Raw genomic sequence first — 25,773 nt, 5'->3', positions numbered from 1 at the left:
CAGCTCACTGCAACCTCCACCTCCCGGGTTCAAGCGATTTTCCTGCCTCAGCTTCCTGAGTAGCTGAGATTACAGGCGTGCGCCACCATGCCCGGCTAATTTTTTTTTGTATTTTTAGTAGAGACGGGGTTTCACCATGTTGGTCAGGCTGCTCTGGAACTCCTGACCTCGTAATCTGCCCGCCTTGGCCTCCCAAAGTGCTGGGATTACAGGCGTGAGCCACCGCACCTAGCTGAGAGAGTGATTTTTAAAATTTTTGGTATTTGTAACCCAGATTGAAATGCTTGGTGTTGCGCTCCTGCCACCTCCTGGCAGTTTCTGTTGTTGCAGGGAAAGTGTTTTCTAACTTCCCGCAAGGCTGTCAAGTTAACTCACCTCCCAGTTTAGATTCCAACTGTGGCCAGATTGAAAAAGACTTGGGTAGAGTCTTGAATAATAGAACCATATGAGAGAATTCATGCATACTGACTTGTTAAGGCTTTTTAAGGCATAGAAAATCTCTATTTAGTAGATTATTATTTTTTTCATTATCAAGCAAAGTGAAAACTTTCAAAAAACTTGGTCCTGTTTGAAGGAACTAATATATATCTCATTACAAACCTCATATACATCAAATTTGACAGTGACCACAAAGCAGCAGTTATAATTGAATAAAGAAGTGAAATTACATGAGAGAGTAGCAGGGTTATATGCCTATTAAAGTTAACTACTAGAGATAGTAAATAGATGATATAATGTTAGGAAACATCATGGCACAGATGGTATTGTGCCATTTAACAGAACTGTATGAATCCCTTTTATAATTTAATTTTGTTTTCCTATTTCATTTTACCATGAAAATTTCAAGCGTACATCAAAGTTGGAAGAATTTTGTAATAACACCAGTGTACCCACATGTAGATTCTACCATTAACATTTGACTCTTTTATCACATAGCTGTCCATTTGTCTGTCTCTCTCTGAATACATCAATTCTTATTTCCCTTTGATGCTTTTAAAATTCAATTGCAAACAAAATACTTTAGCATGTATATCATTAATCAGATTTAACATTTGTTTATGGTATATATATATTTTTAAATATGTACAGTCTCATTCTGTTACCCAGGCTGGAGTGCAGTGGTGTGATCTCGGCTCACTGAAACCTTTGCCTCTGGGTTCAAGCGATTCTCATGCCTCAGCCTCCCAAGTAGCTGGATTACAGGCTTGTGCCACCACACCTGGCTATTTCTTTTGTATTTTAGTAGAGACAGGGTTTCACCATGTTGCCCAGGCTTGTCTCGAACTCTTGGCCTCAAGCTATCCACCTGCCTTGGCCTCCCAAAATGCTGGGGTTACAGGTGTGAGCCACCGTGCCTGGCCTATGGTATTTTTTGAGGTAAAATTTAATACAATGAAAAACACAAATCTTAGTTGTACATTTGCTGAGCTTTGACAAATGTCCTTCTCAAGATAAAGGATATTACCATCCAGAGAATTCCTTCATGCCCTTTCCCGGTTATTCTCTGCACCCTTCCCCTACCAGGGCAACCACTGTTCTGATTTTTTTTCAAACACAAATTAGGTTTTGCCTGTTCCAGAACTTCGTATAAATGGAATTCCATTGTCTGTATTCTTATGTAGGATCCTTTTGCTCAGCATATTGATTTTGAGATTCATCCATTTTGTATAGGTTGGTGCAAATGTAATTGCAGTTTTTGCCATTATTTATCCACCTTCCTGTCAATGAATACCTGGACTGTTTCCAGCTTCTAGCTATTGTGAATAAAGCTGCGATGAATATTCTTGTACAGGTCTATTTATGGGTACATGTTTTCATTTTTCCTGGGTCTAGGAGTAGAATTGCTGTACCCTAGGATTAATGTATGTTTAGTTTTACACCGAACTTTCTTCCAAAATGGTGGTAGCATTTCATTCGCCTGCTGATGTCGTGTAAGAGTTCCAGTTGCTCCATACCCTTGCCAACTTTGATGTTATCAGCCTTGTCAGTTATTTAACTTGATTTTAACCATTGTCACTTGTAAATGATTGGATGAAAAGTTATACCTATTAGTAATTGTTAGTTTTCTAGGGAAGAATTTAAAAAGTTGTACAGATTATTTTTTAGTTCTAATCATTTCTTTTTTTTCTTTTAGTTTTTTAAATTTATTTTAATGTTTTTATTTTTTTTTTATTTTGACATATAGTGAGACTTACAGAAAGTTGTCCCAGGCCACCCTCCAGCATTTGACACTATTCACTAGTTTTGTAATGTAAATGGTCTCTTCCTTTGGCATAGGAGAAACCATTCTCTCTTGGTTTTTCACCAACTGCTCACCTTAGCTTCTTTGCAGGATTTTTATTCTCTACATACTGCTTAAATGTAGTTGTTGCCGGTTCTAGCCTTGATCCTCTTACTCTATAGAATCTTACTGGATGATTTTATGCTCACCCAGGGCTCCAACTGCCACCTGTGCTTTAATCCCGAAATCTGCTTCTGCAGCATAGATCTCCTTCCCAACTCTAATTGCTAACATATCCACTTGGATGTCCCACAGACATCTCAGACTCAATTTATTTAGGTGAAATTTATTTTCCTTCCTCCCATTTACACACTGCTCATCTTCCTATATTTTCTAATTTGATAAATAACCTGCAGTTACTTAAACCACAACCAGGGGCTAAATCTGGACCCTTTCCTCCTGCAGCCATTTGATCATCAGTTCCTGTGGGTTTTTCTCTTGTGTGTTTCTCTAACATTTCTGCTTCCATCTCTGCACTCGCAGCTGACATTTTACTATCGGGTGCTGCTCCTCAGCCCAATTTGTCAATGTTGATTGACTTGCTTTATTTTTTAATAACTTACTCGGGTTTTTAAATTACAAAAATGGCATATGCCACTTGTAGAAATTAAAGCAAAAATGCATAAAATTTCTAGTACCCCACCTCCAAATTTGTAAGCGATTCTTTTTCCTTGGAAGTCACCAATGTTAATACTTGGGTATACATCCTTCCAGATTTCCCTTGCCTTCACATACAAATACACACACATAGATAAACACGTATGCGCATAGACACGTTTATTCTTTTCAAAACAGAATTATACAACACATACTGTCTTATGGCTTGCTTTCAACTTATTGTGTATTTCATGTAAATATATAGACAGCTGCCTGAAATTGATGCAAAGTATCAATATAACATAATTTATTTAATAATTCCTAATTAGTGGATAATGAATAATGCTATAGTGACCATTTCTTTACATACTGGTTATTTTTGCTAGTGTTTTGTTGCATAGATTATTAGAAGTAGCATTATACACATTTAAAATTTTGTTAAATCCTGCCAGTTGTCCATCAAAAAATGGCACCTTTTTAATCTCCTGTGGTGCCAGAGGCCTTTTCCCTGCCAGTAGTAGATATTTGCTAATCATCTAACAGTTTTTAGTTTTTGCTAACTTACCAGGAAAACTCAATATACTGTTGTGATGATTTCAGACAAGAATAGTTCTTATCATAGGCCTGTGACTGTCTTCAGTATTTTCTCAATCTCATTCTCTGTTTTGATTAGGTGACTTTTAGCTCTTAAAAAATGAAGTTGCCAGGCTTGGTGGCTCATGCCTGTAATCCCAGCACTTTGGGAGGCTGAGGTGGGAGGATCTGTTGAGCTCAGGAGTTCAAGACCAGCCTGGGCAACATAGGGAGACTTTGTCTCTACGAAACATAAAAAAATTAGTTGGACCTGACGGAGCATGCCTGTAGTTCCAGCTACTTGGGAGGCTGAGGTGGGAGGATCACTTGAGCTTGGGAGGCTGAGGCTGCAGTGAGCCATGATCAGGCCACTGCAGTCTAACCTGGGTGACAAAGTGAGACTTTGTCTCAAAAAAAAAAAAAAAAAACACACAGAAAACAAAAAGAAAAAAGAAGACGATGATGGTTGGAGATCTGTTTTCTTACCTGTGTGTGTTTCTGCTGGCAGGAGAAACTTCTTAAGTCTCAGCGTAATCTCGTGGCCAAGATGAAGAAAGTCATGCATTTACAGGATGTAGAAGTGAAGAACGCCACACAGTGGAAGGTAATGGCAGAAGTGGTTGGATATTTCTTGCTCCTGAGGTCCTTTTGGTCTGGGACATTTCTTGCTTCTGAGGTCCTTTTGGTCATAGGGTTTTGCAGTTCACGTAGACTCTTGGATGCCTCAGAACCTCTGTTTCCTCCATATCATGTGACTGAAAGAAGAGCTTTCTGGGTGTCTGTTCATTTGTCAGGCCCCTTGTAGATACGGGGATAGGAGAGGAAGTACCTGTCCCTGCTGCTAGTGGCTTTGGGTGATAATGAGTTCTGCATACTTCATCCCCATGTCTCTACTTTAAGGTAGCGCTCGTCTCCTTCCTACTTTTTCCTAAATATACTCCCTAGGTTAGAGTCGGTTTGGGCCCATGGCATTGTGGAAAGAAACAGATGAATGGATGCGCGCGCGCGCGCGCGCGCGCACGCACGCACGCACGCACGCACGCACACACACACACACACACACACTCTCACACTCCTAAAGATTTAGCAAAACTAAATGAGTTCTGAAGGCTAAACTAAGTAGTAGATGTGAAAGTTTGTTTTAGCTTAAAACTTGTCAGTAGTAGAGACTGAAATGTTAGGAGGAATGAATGAATACTATAATGACTAGTACAGAGCTATCAAGTAGGTATAAATAAAGGAGTAATGGAAATTTTAGTGGGGGTGGGCAGGAGCTTTTCAAGAGGGTTAGATTAGGATTGACTGTGGATTACTGGGGAATTGTGTAAGGAATTTAGTAGCTGGGGTCAGGCAGAAAAAGGAGTGAGCAAATCTCATGTGGCCTTAGGATAAGATAAAGAGTCAGCGAATGAGAATCAGCACGGAGTTTTCAAAGCTGCACAACTTCCTGGTTGAAGAAGAGGACCTGTTTCTTCAGAGATTGAACAAAGAAGAAGAAGAGACAAAGAAGAAGCTGAATGAGAACACGTTAAAACTCAATCAAACGATCGCTTCATTGAAGAAGCTCATCTTAGAGGTTGGGGAGAAGAGCCAGGCCTCCACCCTGGGGCTGCTTCAGGTGAGACACTTACGGGCAGGGATGATCTCGTCTTCACTAACTGAACTCTCTCTTGTCTTTAGAGCTGCATGTCCTTCCTGGTGAGTGGGTTTCATAGACATGTCTTATCTCTTGCTAGTTCTGTGCTGTCACATAACTAAAAAGCCAAAGATTCACCATCCAAAGGAAATTAATGTGAAATGTAGGTATGCTGAGCTCAGGTCATAGGAGATAAATTGGTTCACATGGTCTCATAGTTCATCTAGGATCTGAGACTTAGCACATATAAGATTTTTTCATTCATCTTATGTGTACATTTATAATTATTAAACAGTAAAACAAAGCAAGCATAAAACTCCCAAGTACATAATTGTATCAACAATTAAGAGACACTTAACTTTCTCGCTTATTTTTAATCATTACAATCACAGCTTGATAAAACTTTGTTCTTATCCCCATATTTTGAGTGGTACTTTCATTTAAATAATTTCCAAATGTCTAGCAACCTTTAAAAGATTATAATTCTAACTCAGCACTTAAGTTTGGGTCTTTAGGCCAGTTTGTTATCAAAAGCCCCTCCTTTGGGTTAATCTTTACCTTTATATCCTCTGTAGGTAAAGTGTCCTTATAGCTTCTTTTAGTTTTTGGACAGGGTCCTACATTTGTGACTGTCTTTGTTTTTTTTTGCTGAAGTAATTCATGTTGAGTCTCGGATGCCTCAGAACCTCTCTTTCCTCCGTATCACGTGAATGAAGATGAAAGGATCTCTAAAAGGTGTTCTCAAGAACATTTTCTGTCTACCATTACTATTTTTTTTTCATAAGCAGGAGACAACATTCTGTTCTACTCTTAAGGAAGTCAGAAACTTGGACCCACCCAGTAGTTATTATCAATAAGAAATTGCTAGCTAGGTTTTATATGATAGATATAACCTAACATTTAAAATTAAATGTAATGACTTCCAAGAATTATGTAAAAGTTTTACAACATGCTTAAGCAATGCAGTTGCAAGTACATATCCAAATATGTGTCATAAAAGAATCTCTGAAATAACACATTTAAAATACAGGCTTAACGTCTAATTGGAATCTGAAACCTCTAAGATACATGTGAGCCAGCAGAATGTTTACAAAAAATTATATCAGCAAACAGAAATGCAAAGTTAGGGAAACGATTAAAAAAGATGAAACTGGGGCCGGGTGCAGTGGCTCACGCCTGTAATCCCAACACTTTGGGAAGCTGAGGTGGGCGGATCACCTGAGGTCAGGAGTTTGAGACCAGACTGGCCAACATGGTGAAACCCCGTCTCTACTAAAAATTAGCTGGGGGTGGTGGCACATGCCTGTAATCTCAGCTACTTGGGAGGCTGAGGCAGGAGAATCGCTTGAACCTGGGAGACAGAGATTGCAGTGAGCTGAGATTGTGCCACTGCACTCCAACCTGGGCGACAGAGCGAGACTCCATACCAAAAAACAAAACAAAACAAAACAAACAGATGAAACTAGAACATAGAATCTCAGAGCCTGAGAGAACTTACTGTACTTATCTATCTACCTACCCATTTTTAAAATTGATTTCCTTTACTTTTACCCTATGACCCACTTCTAATGTACATCTTCCACATTTTACCTGTTTCTTTTTCCAGTAATGGCTACCTGGGTTGCCTCCAACACCATTACCACTACAAATAATGCTGCAGTGAAACCATTAATATCTGCTCTTTATTGTTTATCTTTATTTTTATTTTATTTAGGTTTTGAGACAGGGTCTTGTTGTCACCCAGACTGGAGTGCAGTGGTGTGCTCGTGGCTCACTGCACCCTCAAGCTGCTGGGCTCAAGTAATTTTCCCGCCTTGATCTCCCAAAGTGTTGGGGGATTACAGGTGTGAGCCACCGCCCCCAGCTGTTTTTTTTTAAATTGGTCCTTGGGTTTCTTCTCTAGCTCTTTTCTCAACTTCTTGAGTTGGAATGCTTGGCTCCTTTACATTTACCCCTTTGTTTGCTGGTAAATTTAAGTTATACTTTTACCTTTATTGCTCTGTATTCCACAGATTTTGACAAATTGTTATATTTATTGTCATAATAAAATAAACATTAAAACACATTTTAAGGCTGGATACAGTGGCTCACGCCTGTAATTCCAGCACTTTGGGAAACTGAGATGGGGGGATCTCTTGAGCTCAGGAGTTTGCGCTAGCCTGGGCAACTTAGCAAGATCTTGTCTCTATTTTAAAAAAAAAGTATGACACTCTTGGAGAGAAATGTATAAATCATAAGCTTGACAGATTATCACAAAGTGACCATTCATGTAACTACTATCCAAGTCAAAAAAATAGAACATACATAGCATCCTATAAGCTTCCTCATGTCCCCAATCAGTACCTCTTCCCTTCTCCTCAAAGGGTAGCCTCCCTCTGGACTTCTCACACTCTAATTTTTTTTTACTTTTTTTTTTTGAGATGGAGTCTTGCTGTGTGGCTGAGGCTGGAGTGCAGTGGAGCGATCTCGGCTCACTGCAACCTTTGCCTCCTGGGTACAAGCTATTCTCTGGGCTCAGCCTCCCAAGTAGCTGGGATTACAGGCGTGTGCCACCACACCCGGCTAATTTTTGTATTTTTGGTAGAGACGGGGTTTTGCCATGTTGGCCAGGCTGGTCTTGAACTCCTGACCTTGAGTGATCTGCCTGCCTTGGCTTTGCAAAGTGCTGGAATTACAGGCCTGAGCCACCATGCCCGGCACTCGTTGCGCTTATTTTTGAGTGAGTATCTTTCAGGACGCACTCTTTTGTACTGGCTTCTTTTGCTAACATTACGTTTGTGAGATGAATCCATGCGGTAGGTATTTGTTTTCATTGCTGTACACCAGTGTTTTGAATCAGGGTGATTTTGCTCCCTCCGAGGCAAAATCTGATATTATATAGAGACATTTTTGGTTGTCACAACTGGAGGGTGGTTACTACCAGCATCTCTTGTGTGTAGGATGCTGCCAACATTTTGTAATGCACAGCACATGCCTGCCTTCAGCTCCCAGCAAAGACTTATCCAGCCCAAAATGTCAGTAGTTCCTGCTGTATAGTACTGTTGTATTCCATTATATTAATATACCAAAGCATATTATTCATTTTTCTTTTGAGGGAAATTTGGATGATTTCTGTTTCTATTGTTATTATAAAAACAGGAATATGTGTGAACATATCTTTTTGGGTGCACATTTATATACATTTCTATCAGTTGTATACCTGTGAGAACAATTCCTGGTCATAGGACATACATGTGTGTTCAGCTTTATCGAAACCATTTTCAAACTGGTACAAAGTGATTGTTCCGGTTTACACTATTGTTACCAGTGTGTAAAGTTATGAGTTCCAGTTGCTCTGTATCCTCACCAATACTTAGATTTGTCAGTTCTTTAATTTTAGCCATCCTGAAAGGTGCAAAATGTCATCTGCCCTCAGTCAGCACCCCTTCCCTCTTCCTAAAGGTATATGGATATATATATATATATGTATATACACCTTTCCTTGATAAAGCTATTTTCTTTTTTTTTTTAATTTTAATTTTTTATTTTTTAGACAGGGTCTCGCTTTGTAAACCAGGCTGGAGTGCAGTGGCACCATCTTGGCTTACTACAACTTCGCCCCCCAGGTTCAAGCATTTCTCGTTACTCAGCCTCCTGAGTAGCTGGGATTACAGACACCCGCCATCATGCCTGTCTAATTTTTGTAGTTTTAGTAGAGATGGGGTTTCATCATGTTGGCCAGGCTGGTCTTGAACTCCTGACCTCAAGTGATCCACCCACCTAAGCCTCCCAAAGTGCTGGGATTACAGGCATGAGCCACTGTACCCATCTAGATAAAGCTATTTTCCTGATAACTAGTAAGATTGAGCACTTTTCATGTGGTAATTAACCAGTTTTTTTTAAAAAAATGAACAATTTAGATTTACCAAAAAGTTGAGAAGATGGGACAGAGTTCCCACATACCCCTTCACCCAGTTTCCCCTGTTGTCAACATCTAGTGTTAATATGGTTCATTTCTTACAATTAATGAACCAGTGATACAGTTTACTAACTAGAGTTTGTAGTTTATTTCCATTTCCTCAGTTTTTACCTAGTGTTCATTTTATTTTCTAGAACCGCACCCAGGATACCAGATTTCATTTGGTTGTCATTGTCTCTCCTTAGGTGCCTCTTAGCTGTGACATTTTCTGAGACTTTTCTGGTTTTTGATGATCTTGACAGTTTTGAGGAGTGCCGGTCAGGTATTTTGTAGGATGCTCCCCTATTGGAATTTGTCTATTTTTTTCTTGATTAGGCTGAGTTACAGGTTTTTGGAGGAGCTGTATTTTTTAAATACACGTTGCCATTGGTTACCTGATATGTTACTTAGACTTTTCACATCTATGTTTTTAAGTAAAATGGGTCTGTAATTTTTTTCTACTATTTCATTTCATGGCTTAAGGAACAAGGTTATAATAGTCTCTGAAAAATCAGTTGGGAAAATTTCTATTTTTCTCTTTTGTGTTATAACTAGGGTATTTTCAGTTCCATAAAGTTTAGTAAAATTCACCTGTAGAAAATCTCTTTGGACTTAGGCATGATAAAATATCCCTTGCGATTGTAATTTAAAAGCAATGTTGTAAAACAACAGGAAGGAGAAGAGTGGAAGCTCAAAGCTGGAGCTGCTGAGGACGCACCAAAAGGCGCGCAAAGGAGCAGGCTCTGTGATTGAAATTAGTTGGGGAGGCCGGCAGGAAGCCAGGAGCCAGTTCATGTCATGGTGCCAAAGGAGAAAGAGTAGGGGCGCAGGCAGCATTGTCGAATAGTGCAGAGGGGCCACGTGAAAGAAAGGACCAGATTCTGTCAATCTGTTGGCTTTGGCAGCAGGAGATCATATGTGACATGAGCAAAAGCAACCGTCAGAAAATACCTGCTCACACAGTTGTATTCCAGGTCTCCAGGAGAAGGTTCGTAACTTGCTTATGTCTTCCTTCTTTTCACAGAATCCAAAAGAAGTGTTGACCAGGTATGCACTCCTGTTCTCTTATGGGGACCTGGGTGGCATAGTAAAGATACAGGCTGAGCAGAGGGGAAACAAGGCCTAGGCTCCATAGGTCAGTCTGGGCACACCCTAAGGGGGGGTCTGAGGAAAAAGTCTCCTGATTGCTTCTGCGAGGAGGAATGGGAACAAAAGCCATCTGAACTTTGGGCTAAGAACCTTTGACCGGGAGTGGGGGTCTTGGCTACCCTAGTTGTCCCCTAAGAGCAGTCTTCTCTACCTTCTTAGGAGTGAGATCCAGGATGTGAACTATTCCCTTGAAGCTGTAAAGGTGAAGACAGTGTGCCAGATACCCTTGATGAAGGAAATGCTAAAGCGATTCCAAGGTGAGCAGAATTTCTAGGACTTGGGGCTCCTTAGAAATCTTTCAAATAGGAGAATAAAGGGAGAAGTCTGAAGAGGAAAGAGGAAACAGCATGCAGCTAATAGAGTGTCAGGAAAGGTGGTTAATAAATGAGTATACACTTCATTCAAGAAACATTTATTTAACACACTGTTAGAAGGTGCTAGTGATACAAAAAGAAAGAGACCTGTTCACTTCTTCATGAGTTCATAAGCACATTGGAGAGACAGACACACAGCACTCACTGTGGTATAGTAGGAGCCAGTGTTTGCTGGCGGTAGGAATAAAATGTTACAGAAATCCAGAGGAAGGGCTCTGTTGGGGGTGAGATGGGAAAGTTTTCACAGCAGAGGTGACAGTTTTGAGATTTGAGGGATTAGTAGGAGTTTGGCAGGTGGAAAATGGGGATGACTGTTTCAAGCAGAGGCAGCAGCATGAGCTAAGATGTGGAGAAAATGGAGGGGTGGGTATCCAAAGAGGCTAAAGAACAAGGTGTATTTTGAGGAAAGGTAGGGGTTGAGGTTGAGAAGAAGAGTGTAGGACAGACTGAAAATAAACTCATTGGATCTCCAGGGAGGTACCAAGGCATGTACATGCTCCAGAAGCTGTGCTGGCGATTCTCATGTGCACATGTTTGATTAAGAACCATGTTGTAGGCCGGGCACGATGGCTCATGTCTGTAATCCCAGCACTTTGGGAGGTCGAGGCAGGCGGATCATTTGAGGTCAGGAGTTTGAGACCAGCCTGGCCAACATGGTGAAACCCTGTCTCTACTAAAATACAAAAATTAGCTGAGCTTGGTGCTGTGCACCTGTAATCCCAGCTACTCGGGAGGCTGAGACAGGAGAATCGCGTGAACCTGGGAGGTGGAGGTTGCAGTGAGCTGAGATTATATCCACTGCACCCCAGCCTGGGCGATAGAGTGAGACTCTGTCTCAAAAAACAAACAAACAAAAAAGAACCATGTTGTAGATGTTCACTTCTAGCCAAAACGGAGTAAATAAACGAGTTGTTTTCTTGTCTGCAGCAACTAAAATAAAAACACAAAAACAAAACAGGCACAATGTGTGAAACAACAGTTTTCAAACACCAGACGTCAGGCAGTGAAGGACGGTGATTCCTGAGAAATGTGAAACAAATGAGGTCAACCTATGATTGCCCTACCCTCTGCCTGAGGGAGTTTCCAGACCATGTAAGGCTGAGGTAACTGAGGTAGAGCCAGGGAGACTTGCTGAGTTGAGGAATAGAGCTGGGAGTTCACGGAGAACAAAGTAGTGAGGGTTCACAAAGTACTGGGCAGTATCCTGGAGAGGAGAGAGCTGGACACAGAGAGAACCCTCGCCATCTATGGAGGAGCTTCCTAGTTGTTTGGCAGAGTTCTGATCAGCACATGCCTGTGAAAATCTACTCAAGGCTGGAGATAGAAGCTTCTAAAACGATTAGAGGGAACGGTTCCTGGTGCTCACACAGGGCCAGGAACAGTGCCAGTTCCTATCAGCCACACCAGAAAACTCATAGTTCACAGGCACTGAGTAGCATACTCAGGAAAATCTTGCCTCATTAGCAGAAAATATTTAGCCCTTTACTGGGTACTGCTCCACACCCACCTTACAAATCATGAAAGCAAGACCCAAAGGGGTCAAACTCTTTCCAAGTAACTTAACTGCATCCCAGGATAAAGCCCTAGAAAATTGGTAGAAATAAACAAAAAAAGAGCACCTAACAATATAAATTCACAATGTCTGGCATCCAGTCAAATATCATGCATGCAAAAAGACAGGAAAGCAGTGACCCATAATGGAGGAAAATAATCAACTGAAACTGACCTAGAATTGACACAGATGTTAGAATAAGCATGGAAGGACTTTAAAACATTTATTATGAGTGTATTCTGTAAAGAGGTATATAGAGACCAGATCAAAGTTTTAAAGATGAAAAATGTGGTGATTAAGGTGAAGAATGCACTGGATGGGATTAATAGTTGATTAAATATTACAAAAGAAAAAATTGGTGAACTTGAAGACAGAGCAATGGAAACTACAAAAAAATGAAACATACACAGAATAAAACAATTTACAAAACACAAAGCGCATCAGTGACCTGTGGGACAACTTTATGCAGCCTTATTATCTATGGTGATTGGCGTCCCTGAAAGAGAGGAGTGGGGATGGAGATGGAATAGGAAAAATACTTGAAGACATAATGGCCAAAGATTTTCTGAATATAATAAATACTAAGTCCACAGATCCAAGATGCTCAACAAACCCTGAGTATGAGAAATATGAAGAAAAATACACCAAGGCTCATCATAACTTGCTTGAAACCAGTGATAAAAAGAAAATCTTAAATGCAACCAGGAGAGAGGACAATTAACTTGCAGTGGAACAAAGACAAAGTTGAAATTACACTTCTCATTGGAAACAATGCAAGTGAGCAAACTCTTTAAAATCCTGAAAGAAAAAAACTGTTAACCTAGAGTTCTAGAACTGGCAAAAAATATCCTTCAAAAACAAAGGTGAAATAAATAAGTTTGGAGGTAAACTAAAGCTTAAAAGAGTTTACAGCAGACACTTCAAGAAATGTTAAAGGAAGTCCTTCAGACAGAAGGAAAATGGCAGATGGAAATCTCTCTACACAAAGGAATAAAAGAGCACCAGAAATGGTAATGACATGAATAAATATATATTATTGTCATTATTTATTCCTTTAAAAAGGAATTGCGATGGTAAGTTTATACATCAACTTGACTGGGCCACAGAGTGCCCAGGTATTGGTCAAAAATTATTTTGGGTGTTTTTATGAGGGTGATTTTGGGTAAGATTAACATTTAAGTCAGTAGGCCTGTGTAGACTGCCCTTCATAATGTGGGCGGGCCTCATCTAATCAGTTGAAGGCTTGAATAGGAAAGAAAGGCTTGACCTTTCTGATGGATTACTACAGCGTACTGCCTTGGCCTTCACTGCAGCATTGGCTCTTCCTGCCTAATGGCCTTCAGACTAGAACACTGGCTCTCTCTGGGTCTTGAGCCTGCCAACTCACACAGCAGATTTGGACTTGTCAGCAGCAATAATCACACAAGCCATTTCCTTATATTAAATCTCATACACTGGCTGGGTGCAGTGGCTCACATCTGTAATCCCAGTGCTTTGGGAGGCTGAGTTAGGAGGATTGCTTGAGGCTAGGAGTTCGAGGCCAGCCTGGGCAACATAGTGAGACCCTGTCTCTACAAAAAATAAAATAATTAGTGTGCTGGTATGTGCCTGTAGTCCCAGTTACTTGGGAGGCCACAGCGGGAGGATGGCTTAAGCCCAGGAGGTTGAGGCTGCAGTGAGCTGTGATTGCACCACCGCACTCCAGCCTGGGTGACAGCGAGACCCCATCTCAAAAGAAAACCCAGAAAACTCACAGGTGCACGCATGCATGTGTGCACACACACACCCACCCACCGTACACAGACACACACAGACATATATATCCTTTTGATTCTGTTCCTTTGGAGAACCCTAATAATAATTGACTATTTCAGCAGACAAAATATGGTGTATTTTGGAGCGTATAACATATTTAAAAGTAAGATGCATGACGGTAGTGTGAAGGTTGGGAGAGGAGAGATGAAAGTATACTATGATACAGTTCTCATGTGTGAAGTGGTGTCATATCGCTTGAAGGGAGACTAATACAAAGGTGTATACTTGTGCTAGTCCCCTACTGACTTCATTAAGGATGGCACCATGTCTGAAAGGCCGAAGAGGAGATCTGGAATAGTGAATGAGACACGGGGTTTATTGAAGACCTACATGCAGGGCAGTCCAGGAATGGCCGGCTGGACACGAAAGCAAACCACTGCTATTTGTAAAAAGCATGCAGGTTATATATAGCATTTTCATTTAGCAATCTCCACCTGGGACCTTCCATTTAACCCAAAAGAAAGGGCCTCGATTCCCTGTATTGCCTGCATTCCAAGGAATGGACCAGGAGTTCACATGGCCTTTATAGATAAGGAGTGCATTTCTGGGTTGGCCAGTCCTGGATTCTTTAGCTCAGAACTCTGAATACACAGTCTTCTTAGACCATAGGGTTATTCTCAGGGTGTGCTGGAGTTATTGCTGTCAGGTGTGTCTGCCGTACACTGCAGTCCAGCATACCCTCGAATGGCCCCCACATTCTTATCACGTCATTCTCTGCAACTTCCCTGGGGCAAGGTATGTGCAGGAACATTGCTGCCAGATGCTGCAGCAGCATTAGAAACTACAGCAACAAAAGACAATGACAAGCATAGTAGCAATCATACTCTACAGAAAGCTTTTCTTTCTTTCTTTATTATTATTATACTTTAGGTTTTATGGTACATGTGCGCAATGTGCAGGTTAGTTAACATATGTATACATGTGCCATGCTGGTGCGCTGCACCCACTAACTCGTCATCTAGCATTAGGTATATCTCCCAATGCTATCCCTCCCCCCTCCCCCCACCCCACAACAGTCCCCAGAGTGTGATGTTCCCCTTCCTGTGTCCATGTGTTCTCATTGTTCAGTTCCCACCTATGAGTGAGAATATGCGGTGTTTGGTTTTTTGTTCTTGTGATAGTTTACTGAGAATGATGGTTTCCAATTTCATCCGTGTCCCTACAAAGGACATGAACTCATATTTTTTATGGCTGCATAGTATTCCATGGTGTATATGTGCCACATTTTCTTAATCCAGTCTATCATTGTTGGACATTTGGGTTGGTTCCAAGTCTTTGCTATTGTGAATAATGCCACAATAAACATCACTGGCCATCAGAGAAATGCAAATCAAAACCACAACGAGATACCATCTCACACCAGTTAGAATGGCAATCATTAAAAAGTCAGGAAACAACAGGTGCTGGAGAGGATGTGGAGAAATAGGAACACTTTTACACTGTTGGTGGGACTGTAAACTAGTTCAACCATTGTGGAAGTCAGCGTGGCGATTCCTCAGGGATCTAGAACTAGAAATTCCATTTGACCCAGCCATCCCATTACTGGGTATATACCCAAAGGACTATAAATCATGCTGCTATACAGAAAGCTTTTCTAAGCACTTGGAAGTTGATAAGAGAATTTTTAGCTGAAATAAGGGTTTCTAGGGTTCACATAGCCCCGGTTATAATGTGAGAGTAATAGGGATATATACACAACATTTGGTTTTAATTAATGTGCAACTTCCACCCAGGGCAGCAGTTAAGATATGCAGGGCCATGCGATTTTACACAGTTGCCCAGTGAGAAGAGTAATGGCATGGCACAGGTATCCTTGAAGGCTGCAGCCATATGTTTAGCAAGGTCTCCAACTTGCAGCTCTGTGTTTGTTGTTGCCACTTGGGGGCAAAAATGGCCAAGGGGTAGAACCACCAGAATGCGCACTTCTGGAAGTGCCTGGCTTTTACACTCTCCCAGTTAGTAGGAATGGTGTCTCAATGGGACAGAATGTGTCTGACGACCCCAGGTGCATCTACCAGCCCAATTTTAAGGTAAGTAAGGCCAGCTGTGGTTGCCGTCTACCTGTAGCCATCCCCAAGGGCCACCACGTGGAGACAGTCACTGTGCCACCCTAGCCACATATTATTGGCTATTTGAGGGGATTGGTTGCATTGCTGTGGGGGTAGCCACCCTATATTATGGTTTTAGCTTGTGACATGATATTATCATGCCTTTCAGTACATAAGGGTGCCTGACTTACTACCTGTATCTGCACTCTTGTCACTCACCCTTGTCCATCGTGTACAGAATACCCCACAGCTGGGGTAGCACTAACCTGCTCCCATACTAGGTGGAAAATATGTCATCTTGTCTCATTGATGGTGGGAAACTCACTGCATAATGTGGTGGTGGTGCTGAAGGGAAGTGGGTGAGACTCATCATGCCAAGTATAGACATGGCTCCAGGTACTCAAGTTAGCAGCATGGATGCCCCATGGCGGGCCCATTGTGGAGGAGAGGGGCAACTCTCTGCAGACCCAATAGTCTGTTGTGTTCTGGAAAGAGATCACCATGTGCACCCAGTTGGTGAAGCGGTTTGCTGCACCCCATCTGTGGGCAACAGGTGAGATGTTTAGTGGGTACAAGAAAGGGGAAGCCATTTAGTAAGACACAGGAAGTTGTGTCATTCTGAGAGCACCACCCCTGGCAGTGGCCTGGCGCCTGGTTTATAATACCAAGTGGATTGAGCCCTCTGCAATTCTTTGCAAGTGGCCAGAGTAAGACAGTGGGGGGTATTATAATGTTCCATAAGAGGATGATTGTCCCCTTGCACAAGGAAGACTGGGATTCATTATTTTGGAAATACAGGGGGTTGGGGAGTAGGATGTAAAATAGGTGTGACCTGTATATTCTTTTCTAGGACCTTCACCCATGGAATGCAAGAACCGACTTGAGAAATCTTTTGTTCTTTTTTTTAGTTGCTACATAATAATTGTACATATTTATGAGGTACAGTGTGATGTTTCAATACATCTATACAATGCGTAATGATAAAATCAGGGTAATTAGTATATTCATCACTGCAAACATTTATCATTATCTGCGTCGGGAACATTCAAAATCCATTTCTACTAACTGAGAGAGTGTAAAATCCCAGGGAGGGTGGGATCGACTCTCTCCCACTCTGTCTGAACTTACTTCCCAGCTTCACCATTTCCACAGCGGTATAATCCTGCATTGTGGTGGTCTGCCTTCTTTCCGGTGGAGGCAAGTCTTGCTACCCTCTGTGGGTGTGGTTGGTCTTCTTTTATCTTGATGGTGACCATCAGACATGCTGAGAGGATGGGAACCTCTATGGACTCATCCCAGTCCTCATCCTCCTCGCCACTAGATCTCTTCGCGGGGTCCCAGGACTTAGGGTTCCAGGACAATTTAGTCATGATAGTCCTAACTCGATGTGGCAGTTAGTGACCCTTCAAACAGGCTACTCAACAAACCAGTGTCTCCATTTTGTCATCCTGTTCCCACAGGTGGGACAGAAATTAGCCTGAGCTAATATCTCCCTAGTTGCAGCTCATCTTGTCACTGATCACCCTTGCCTGTGCCACAAGCTCAGCCTTGGGAGCTGCTCTAAGCACAGTCAGGAGTGGCCAGTCAACTGCAGCTGCCACAGCTTGGGCATTTGACTTTCCCTTAGTTGGATCCACCCCCTGCAGCAGTTCTTCCAGGCCTTTTGGCATTTTGGGGGTATCCCCATACTCACCTGGTGGGCCCCACCCATCAAGGATAGTGGCTATCAGGCCCCACATACATGTGGACAGCCAGCCCAGGATTTCCCCCGTGGATTCTCACCTGATCCCATTGTCTTGGCACTCGTGGAATTTTCTCCAACCTCCTGCTGGGCTAATGTTGTGCTAGACCCCTATTGATTTCAGTACAGATGGCACTGTGTCTGAGAGGTGGAAGAAACCTGGAGCCAGTGAATGAGACATAGGATTTATTGAGGACTTATATGCTGGGTGTTCCAGGAGCAGTGGGCTTGACACGAAAACCAGTTGCTACTGTTTGTAAAAAGCATGCAGATTATATAGCATTTTCACTTAGCAGCCTCCTCCTAACAACCTCCATTTAACCCGAATCAAAGGGCCTTGATCCTCTGTACAGCCTGCATTCCAAGAATGGGCCAGAGGTTCAGATGTTCAGATGTCCTTCCTAGATAAGGAGCAGATCTCTGGGTTGGCCACTCCCGCATTTCTTAGCTTGGAAGTCTGAACGCACATTCTGCTTGGACCATAGGGTCATTCTTAGGGTATGCTTGAGTTATTGCTGTCAGGTGCATCTGCCATACGATACTATAAACAAACCACTAAAATAAAAGAGTTGTAGCTAATCAATATAAGGAAATAAAGTGGAATTATAAAAAAATTAATAAAAAATAAGGCAGAAAAGAAAAGAACATATAGGACGAATAGAAAACAGCAAAATAATAGACACAAATCTAATCATACTAATAATCACATTAACTATAACTGGTCTGCATGCGCTAATCAAAAGGCAGAAGTTGGTTGGATTGGCTAAAAAAAAAACAAGACCCGATTTTTTACTGGAAAAGAAACACATTAAATATGAAGAACCATATATGTTTAAAGCAAAAGAATGGAAAAAGATATGTTAATAGATCTGGAGTGGGTATATTAGTATCAAAGTAGATTTCTGAGCAAAGGATATTACCAGAGATAAAGAATGTTATATCCGAATGATGAAGTGGTCAGTTCGTCAAGAGAATGTAAGTTCTAAACATTTCTGCACTTAACAGTGCTTCAAACATATTAAGCAAAAACTAATAGAGCTGCAAGAAGAAACAGACAAATTCACAATTACGTTTGGAGTTTTAAATACCTTTTAATAATTTTTGGAATAATTAGGCAATAAATCAGCAGGAATATAGTAGACTTGAATAACATTATCAATCAACTTGATCCCATTATTTATGGAACAGTCTACCCAACAGCTATATACTACATATTTTTTTCAGTGTATGTGAAACATTTTCCAAGATAGACTAAGCTGGCTGTAAAGCAAGTGTCAAATTGAAAGGATTCAGATCATTCAGAGTATGTTCTCTGATCACAATGGAATTGCTAGAAATCAGTATCAAAATATCCTTGGAACCCCCCCTAAATATCAATAATCTAAATAATAGACTTTTTAGTAACCCTTGAATTAAAGAAGAAATCAAAAGACAAATTAGGAAGTAGTTTGAATGGAATGAAAAGGAAAAGACAACATACCAGAATTCGTGGGATGCACCTAAAGCAGTACTTAAAGAAAAGTGTATAGTGCTATATTGTAAAGAAGAAACTTCTCAAATCACTGACTCAGCTTCCACCTTAGGACACTAGAGAAAGAGGAGCAAGTAAAGCCCAAAGTAAACAGAAGAATGGAAATAAAAATCAGAGCAGAAGTCATTACAATGAAATACAGAAAGCCAACAGAAACCAATGAAACCAAAAGCTGGTCCTTTGAGAATTTCAGTAAAATTGACACACCTTTAATCAAAATGATCAGAAAAAAAAACACACACACACATTACTAATGTCAGGAATGAGAAAGGTGACATCATTACAGATTCTACAGATATTAAAAGGGTACTATAATATTAAGAGCAACTTTTTGCCAATGAACTTGACAATATAGATGAAATGGATGAAGTCCTTAAAAGATACAAATTACAAAAGCTGACATGAAGATAGAGATAACTGGAATAATCTTATTTCTGTGAAAGAAATTGCTATTAGAAACCTTCCAAATGGCTTTCATTTTGTTTCTTTTCTTTTTTCTTTTTTTTTTTTTTTTTTTGGGACAGAGTCTTGGTCTGTCGCCTAGGCTGGGGTGCAGTGGTGCAATCTCAGCTTACTGCAACTTCCACCTCCCAGGTTCAAGTGATTCTCCTGCCTCAGCCTCCCGAGTAGCTGGTACTGCAGGTGTGTGCCACCATGCCTGGCTAATTTTTGTGTTTTTTTTTAGTAGAGACGGGGTTTCACCATGTTGGTCAGGCTGGTCTTGAACTCCTGACCTCGTAATCCACTGCCTTGGCCTCCCAAAGCATTGGGATTACAGGCGTGAGCCACTGCGCCTGGCCCCCAGATGACTTTCTCAGTGAAACATTTCACCAAACATTTAAGAAATAAATGCCAATTCTTCAAGAAATCTTATTGAAAATTGATGAAGAGGGAATATTTCCCAATTCTTTCTGTGAGGCCTGTATTACCATGATGCCAAAATCAGACAAAGACGTCACAAGAGAAAAGAATTATAGATCAATGTCTCTCATGAACATAGATACCTAAATTCTCAGAAAACTTTAGCAAATTGAATCCAACAATATATTAAAAGCATAATATGTAATAATCACAACCATTTTATATATCCTTTGGTATACAAAAATGATAATGTATAATAATCACAATATATGAGATTTATCCCAGAAGAGCATAGTTGGTTTAATATTTGAAAATCGATGTAATTTATATCATTAAAGTAAAAAAAAAAAAAAGGAAAACCATGTGATTGTCTCAGTTGAAGCAGGAAAAGCATTTGTCAAACTCTAGCATACATTCCTGATTTTTTTTTTAAAAAAGTCCTCAAACTCAAGAGACATGGAGAGTTAGAGGGAAGGGAATTTGGAGTCAGGGAGGCCAGAGAGGACGTTATTAACACATTGAGTGACGCTGGAGATTGGAGTAAAGTCAGTGGCAATGGGAGTGGAGGGGAGGAAAAGAACCTGAGTGACAAATTTCAGAGGTAGAATTGGTAGGACTTGGTGACTAACTAGCTATTGAAGGTTAGAGGAAAAAGAGTCAAAAATAAAGATTTCAAAGCATGAGTGTTCAGGTGGAGGGGACTCTGACACCTTAGAGAACATAGAAGGCAAGATGTCTACGTATGAAGTGGATTAGTCCCGAGAGTATAGAAGGGGGTGTAAGTAAGATAATTAGTTCAGTTTTGAATGATCTGTGGGGAGATTTGTGGAGATGCCCCATAAACAACTGGAACCCGTGAAAAGAGACCTCATTATTCCATCCTGTGTGACACCTGTGTGTATCTAGCCAAAGAACCAGCTAGTCGGCAGCCTTGGTTCTAGTTTTGATTCAACGTGAGAATTTGTTACTATCTCTCCAAATTTTAGGCTGATTGTGAAAACTTGGGGCATGAAATAATTAGATCCCCAGTTTCTAGAGGTTAGTGTTTTTTTTTTTGTTGTTTTAAAGATAGTATCTTTTTTTATGGCTGCATAGTATTCCATGGTGTATATGTGCCACATTTTCTTAATCCAGTCTATCAACCTGCACATTGCGCACATGTACCATAAAACCTAAAGTATAATAAAAAAAAAAAAAAAAAAAGATAGTATCTTGCTCTGTCGCCCGGGCTGGAGTGCAGGATCTTGGGTCACTACAACCTCTGCCTCCTGGGTTCAAGTGATTCTTCTGCCTCAGCCTCCTGAGTAGCTGGGATTACAGGTGCCCACCATCATGCTGGGCCAGTTTTTTTTTTTTTTTGGTATTTTCAGTAGAGACGGGGTTTCGCCATGTTGGCCAGGCTGGTCTCACTCTCGTGACCTCAAGTGATCTCCCCGCCTCAGCCTCCCAAAGTGCTGGGATTACAGGCATGAATCACTGCACCTGGTCTAGGGCTTAGTCTTTTAGAGCAGAAGGGAAATGAGGACTTCAGGTTGCTAAAGGCCATGCTGTGGCCTGCTAGGCCTGGCTGAGGATCAGTTGGGCAGCAGTGGAGTCATGAGTGTTTGTTAGGAGGAGAAAGATGAAACTGATGCTGGAAAAGATGGGCATTTCTGGGGAAGGGTTGATAATAAGCTGCTGCACTACTTATCTCAGCTTTCATTTTCTCCACAGTGGCTGTAAACCTAGCTGAAGACACAGCTCATCCCAAACTCGTCTTCTCCCAGGAAGGGAGATATGTGAAAAATACAGCATCAGCCAGTTCTTGGCCAGTGTTTTCTTCAGCATGGAACTACTTTGCTGGATGGAGGAATCCTCAGAAGACTGCTTTTGTAGAGAGATTTCAGCACTTACCCTGTGTTCTGGGAAAAAACGTTTTCACCTCAGGGAAACATTACTGGGAAGTTGAGAGTAGAGATAGTCTGGAGGTTGCCGTTGGGGTGTGTCGGGAGGACGTCATGGGAATTACTGATCGTTCAAAAATGTCCCCAGATGAGGGCATCTGGGCGATTTATTGGAGTGCTGCTGGCTATTGGCCCTTGATAGGCTTCCCTGGAACTCCCACCCAGCAAGAGCCAGCTCTCCACCGAGTGGGGGTTTACCTGGATCGTGGGACTGGGAATGTCTCCTTCTACAGCGCTGTGGACGGAGTGCACCTGCACACCTTTTCTTGTTCTTCTGTCTCACGCCTCCGGCCATTTTTTTGGTTGAGTCCATTAGCATCTTTAGTCATTCCACCAGTGACTGATAGGAAATGAGGCTTTTCTTCCCCTGACCAAAACTACTTCCCTGTAGTCCAGCTCAGGGACACACATCCCTGGGCCCTCTTCTGCCCTTCATGTCTCTATCCTGGATGGTCCATCTTCTGAGTCTCCCTAATGGAACCGTTTGGTATCTGCCCTTTGTGTGCTTCACAAGAGGCAGTCCCATGGGAGGTGGTTCTGGCCAATGGAGATGGGACAGGAAATTTTCCAAGGTGATTTTGGGAAATCTTTTTGTAGCTTTTAAAGAGATGTGCGGGGAAGACATATGGATGTTAGCAGCCATATTGGAACTGAGAACACAGGAATGGTGGAAAGGTAGAAGAAACACAGTTTTTGTTGCCGTTGTGAAATTGTTGAAATTTCCTTCATGCCAAGCTTCTTGTTATATGAGATAATTACACCTTTATTGTATAAGACAATTTTAGTTGTATTTGGTTACTTGCAGCCTGAAGTACCCTAACTGGCACTAAAGGGACGTAGTGTGAACATCCCACAGTATAGGCTTATGTCACTTTTGTGAAATTTGACAAAGGCATAGAATCTTTTTCTATCCAGTCAGGCATTGCCTATTCTTTCCAGTAACTACTGATTCCCCCACTTTTCTGTCTTAGAAAATTGTGGGAATCCCCCCTCACTCTGCCCATGTTGTACTCTTTCTCTTCCCAACCATGACTCTGCCCTCAGCTATTAACTGTGCTGTGTATTTATCAAGTTGCTATACTGTATGTACAGGGTTATTCATGTCATCATGAGAATGTTGGAACGCTTGTTAAATACTTTTTGCTAGCCTCTTCATATGCTGTTGCATATGACTCTCATCACAACTCAGTGAGTTGGAAAGTGAAATCCTATTTGTACAAATGAGAAAACCGAGCTCTTTAGAGTAACTAGCTCAGTATTGGCTAGCTGGTAAATGGCAGTGTTGGGATTAAAATCCAGATTTGTCTGAGATGAAAGCCCATGTTCTTAGCTACTCTCCCTTTATTCAGAAGCATTTATTGGATGTTGATCTTTGTTTCAGATTTTGATTTTGTTACTTTTTTTTATACTGTGTATATTTTCCTCAATCTACCCTTCTGCTCTAGATTGTCTGGACTCAGGAGATTGTGGTAGTTACTGGATAGTTATTTTTAAAATAATGATTGCTTTTCTCTTTATATAAGTCATGTGTACTTATTGTAGAAAGTTTATAAGATGCAAAAAGTATAAAAATTAAAGTTATGCACTACTAACATTTTAATATATTTTCTCCCAGATTTTCAATAAAGATTTTCAGGCAGTGATTTAACGAGGATTTTATTTTAACTTATATTTTAGTTTAAGGGGAACACGTGCAGGTTTGTTCTATAGATCAATTACATGTCACAGGGGTTTGGTGTACATATTATTTCATTACCCAGGTACCCAATAGGTACTTTTTTGATACCCCACCCTCCTCCATCTCTACCCTCAAGTAGTCCCTGGTGTCTGTTGTTCCCTTTTTCGTGTCCATGGGTACTCAATGTTTAGCTCCCCCTTATAAGTGAGAACATGTGATGTTTGGTTTTCTGTTCATATGTTGGTTTACTTAGGATAACAGCCTCCAGCTCCATCCATGTTGCTGCAAAGACATGATCTCATTCTTTTTTTATGGCTGCATAGTATTCCATGGTGTATATGTACTACATTTTCTTTATCCAGTCTACTGTTGATGGGCATTTAGGTTGATTCCATGTCTTTGCTATTGTGAATAGTGCTGCAGTGAATATATACATGCATATGTCTCTATGGTTGAATGAAGTCTTTGGGTATTGGGCATATACTGAATAATGGGATTGCTGGGTTGAATGGTGGTAGTGAGGATTCTTACACAACTTACAGCATCTTCCCTAACTCATCCTCCCCTCCTCCCCTCCTCCCCTTCTTAGACATCAGCCATCTTGGCTTGTCTTCCTATTCAGCCTGAGCGGCCCCCTCATTCAACAGTTTCTACTGAGTTCTCAACTTCCCAGGATATTTGCTGTTATAGGTTGAATTACGTTCCCCAAAAACATATGTTGAAGAGCTACCTATGAATATGACCTTATTTGGAAATAGGATATTTGCAGATGTAAACAAGATAAGGTCATTTGGGTGGGCTCTAACCCAATATGACTGGTGTCCTTATAAAAAGAAGGAAACTTATGCATATGTTCGCACACTCATGCCCACATACACACAGAAAAATGCCAGATGGAAACAATGTGAAAGAGGCTCTGGAAGATGGAGGCAGAGATTGGATTGGAGTTATGCTGTCACAAGCCAAGGAACCTGGGGCTACCAGAAGCTGGGGGAGGGCAGGAAGAACCTTCCCCTAGAAGCTTTGAAGGGAGCATGGCCCTAGAAGCTTTGACAGGAGCATGGCCCCATCAACACCTTGGTTTCTGATTTCTAGCTGCCAAAACTGAGGTTAGACAATAAATTTGCATTGTTTTAAGCCACCCAGTTTGTTATGGCCACCTTAGGAAATGATGACTACACTTGCCCATCAGGACATCCTTCAATGCCTGCCTTACTAATAGCTAATCCTTTGGAAACTCATCAGTACCTTCTCTCCTCTCTTCCTTCTGGCTTTTGAAAGCTTGATTGATTCTACTATAAATCCTTGCTCTCTGCCTTCAACTGGGCCCTTTGGGCTGCACTTTTTTATCACTTGACTTGTTTTTACGTCTTTGGTGGCAATGATTCCAAACTTTTCCTTTTAAGCCTTCATGAGTCCCCCTTCATATGATTGCAAAGAACTTGCATCTTCAACGGAGAAAAAATTGTTTTTCTCTACCCTTCTTATTCTTCACAGTTCTTTGTGTCTGTGCTTGAGTCTTGATATTGACCCCTCTGGTCTCATCAGGTATGGGATGGGACCTAGGTGTTCATTTTAATTTAAAAAGCCGACCAAAAGAAAATCCACCCATAAACTCTTTCCATGCTTCTTAATATACAAACAGGATTGAAAATAAACTGTCAGTTGTAAACTAAAAATCCTAAGCCTGTCTGACTGAATGAACCCCCTCTTGGCTAAGGGGACTCCGGAGAAACCTGAAAAACAAATTTCTGGCCATGATGGGCTGAGAAGTTAGACATGCCTCAGGTGCACCTCCTCCCTTTTGGAGTCTAGATGCAACAACTGCCCAACATTAATATTAAGATAGAGACAACAGGATTAACAAAATGGGCTCTGTGACAATAAGATACCAAATCATAAATAAGACCTAAGGCCATGACAGACCTTAAGTCACACACCCTTACAGGTCAGTCTGATGCAGTGAATTAGCTAACAGACTTCCTGTCCTTCAGGGATGTCCTAGAAAGGGGCTGTAGTGCTGCAGTTGTCCACTTTCCAGTGGTACCTGCATATCA

At 41.3% G+C, this 25,773-nt stretch overlaps 1 protein-coding gene across 3 annotated transcripts in view; it reads left to right on the top strand.

The window, feature by feature from the left end:
- The window catches only part of TRIM4 (tripartite motif containing 4), a 29,696-nt gene extending 6,015 nt beyond the window's left edge, over positions 1-23,681 (top strand). For 2 of the 3 annotated variants that reach the window (XM_024250318.3, XM_054560228.2), the window contains 5 exons: positions 3,960-4,055; positions 4,839-5,069; positions 10,049-10,071; positions 10,333-10,430; positions 21,809-23,681. In XM_024250318.3, the coding sequence (XP_024106086.1) occupies positions 3,960-4,055; positions 4,839-5,069; positions 10,049-10,071; positions 10,333-10,430; positions 21,809-22,392 (1,032 nt within the window). In that variant the 3' untranslated portion in view covers positions 22,393-23,681. Of the gene's footprint in view, positions 1-3,959; positions 4,056-4,838; positions 5,070-10,048; positions 10,072-10,332; positions 10,431-11,474; positions 13,131-21,808 lie in introns of those variants that run through there. The other variant, XM_024250319.3, reaches the window with a different exon arrangement.
- Positions 23,682-25,773: the final 2,092 nt, after the last annotated feature.

Source organism: Pongo abelii, chromosome 6, assembly GCF_028885655.2.
Source record: "Pongo abelii isolate AG06213 chromosome 6, NHGRI_mPonAbe1-v2.0_pri, whole genome shotgun sequence".
Taxonomy (NCBI): Eukaryota; Metazoa; Chordata; class Mammalia; order Primates; family Hominidae; genus Pongo; species Pongo abelii.
Note: the sequence above shows the minus strand (reverse complement) of the source record. Positions and strands in the feature narration are given on the sequence as shown.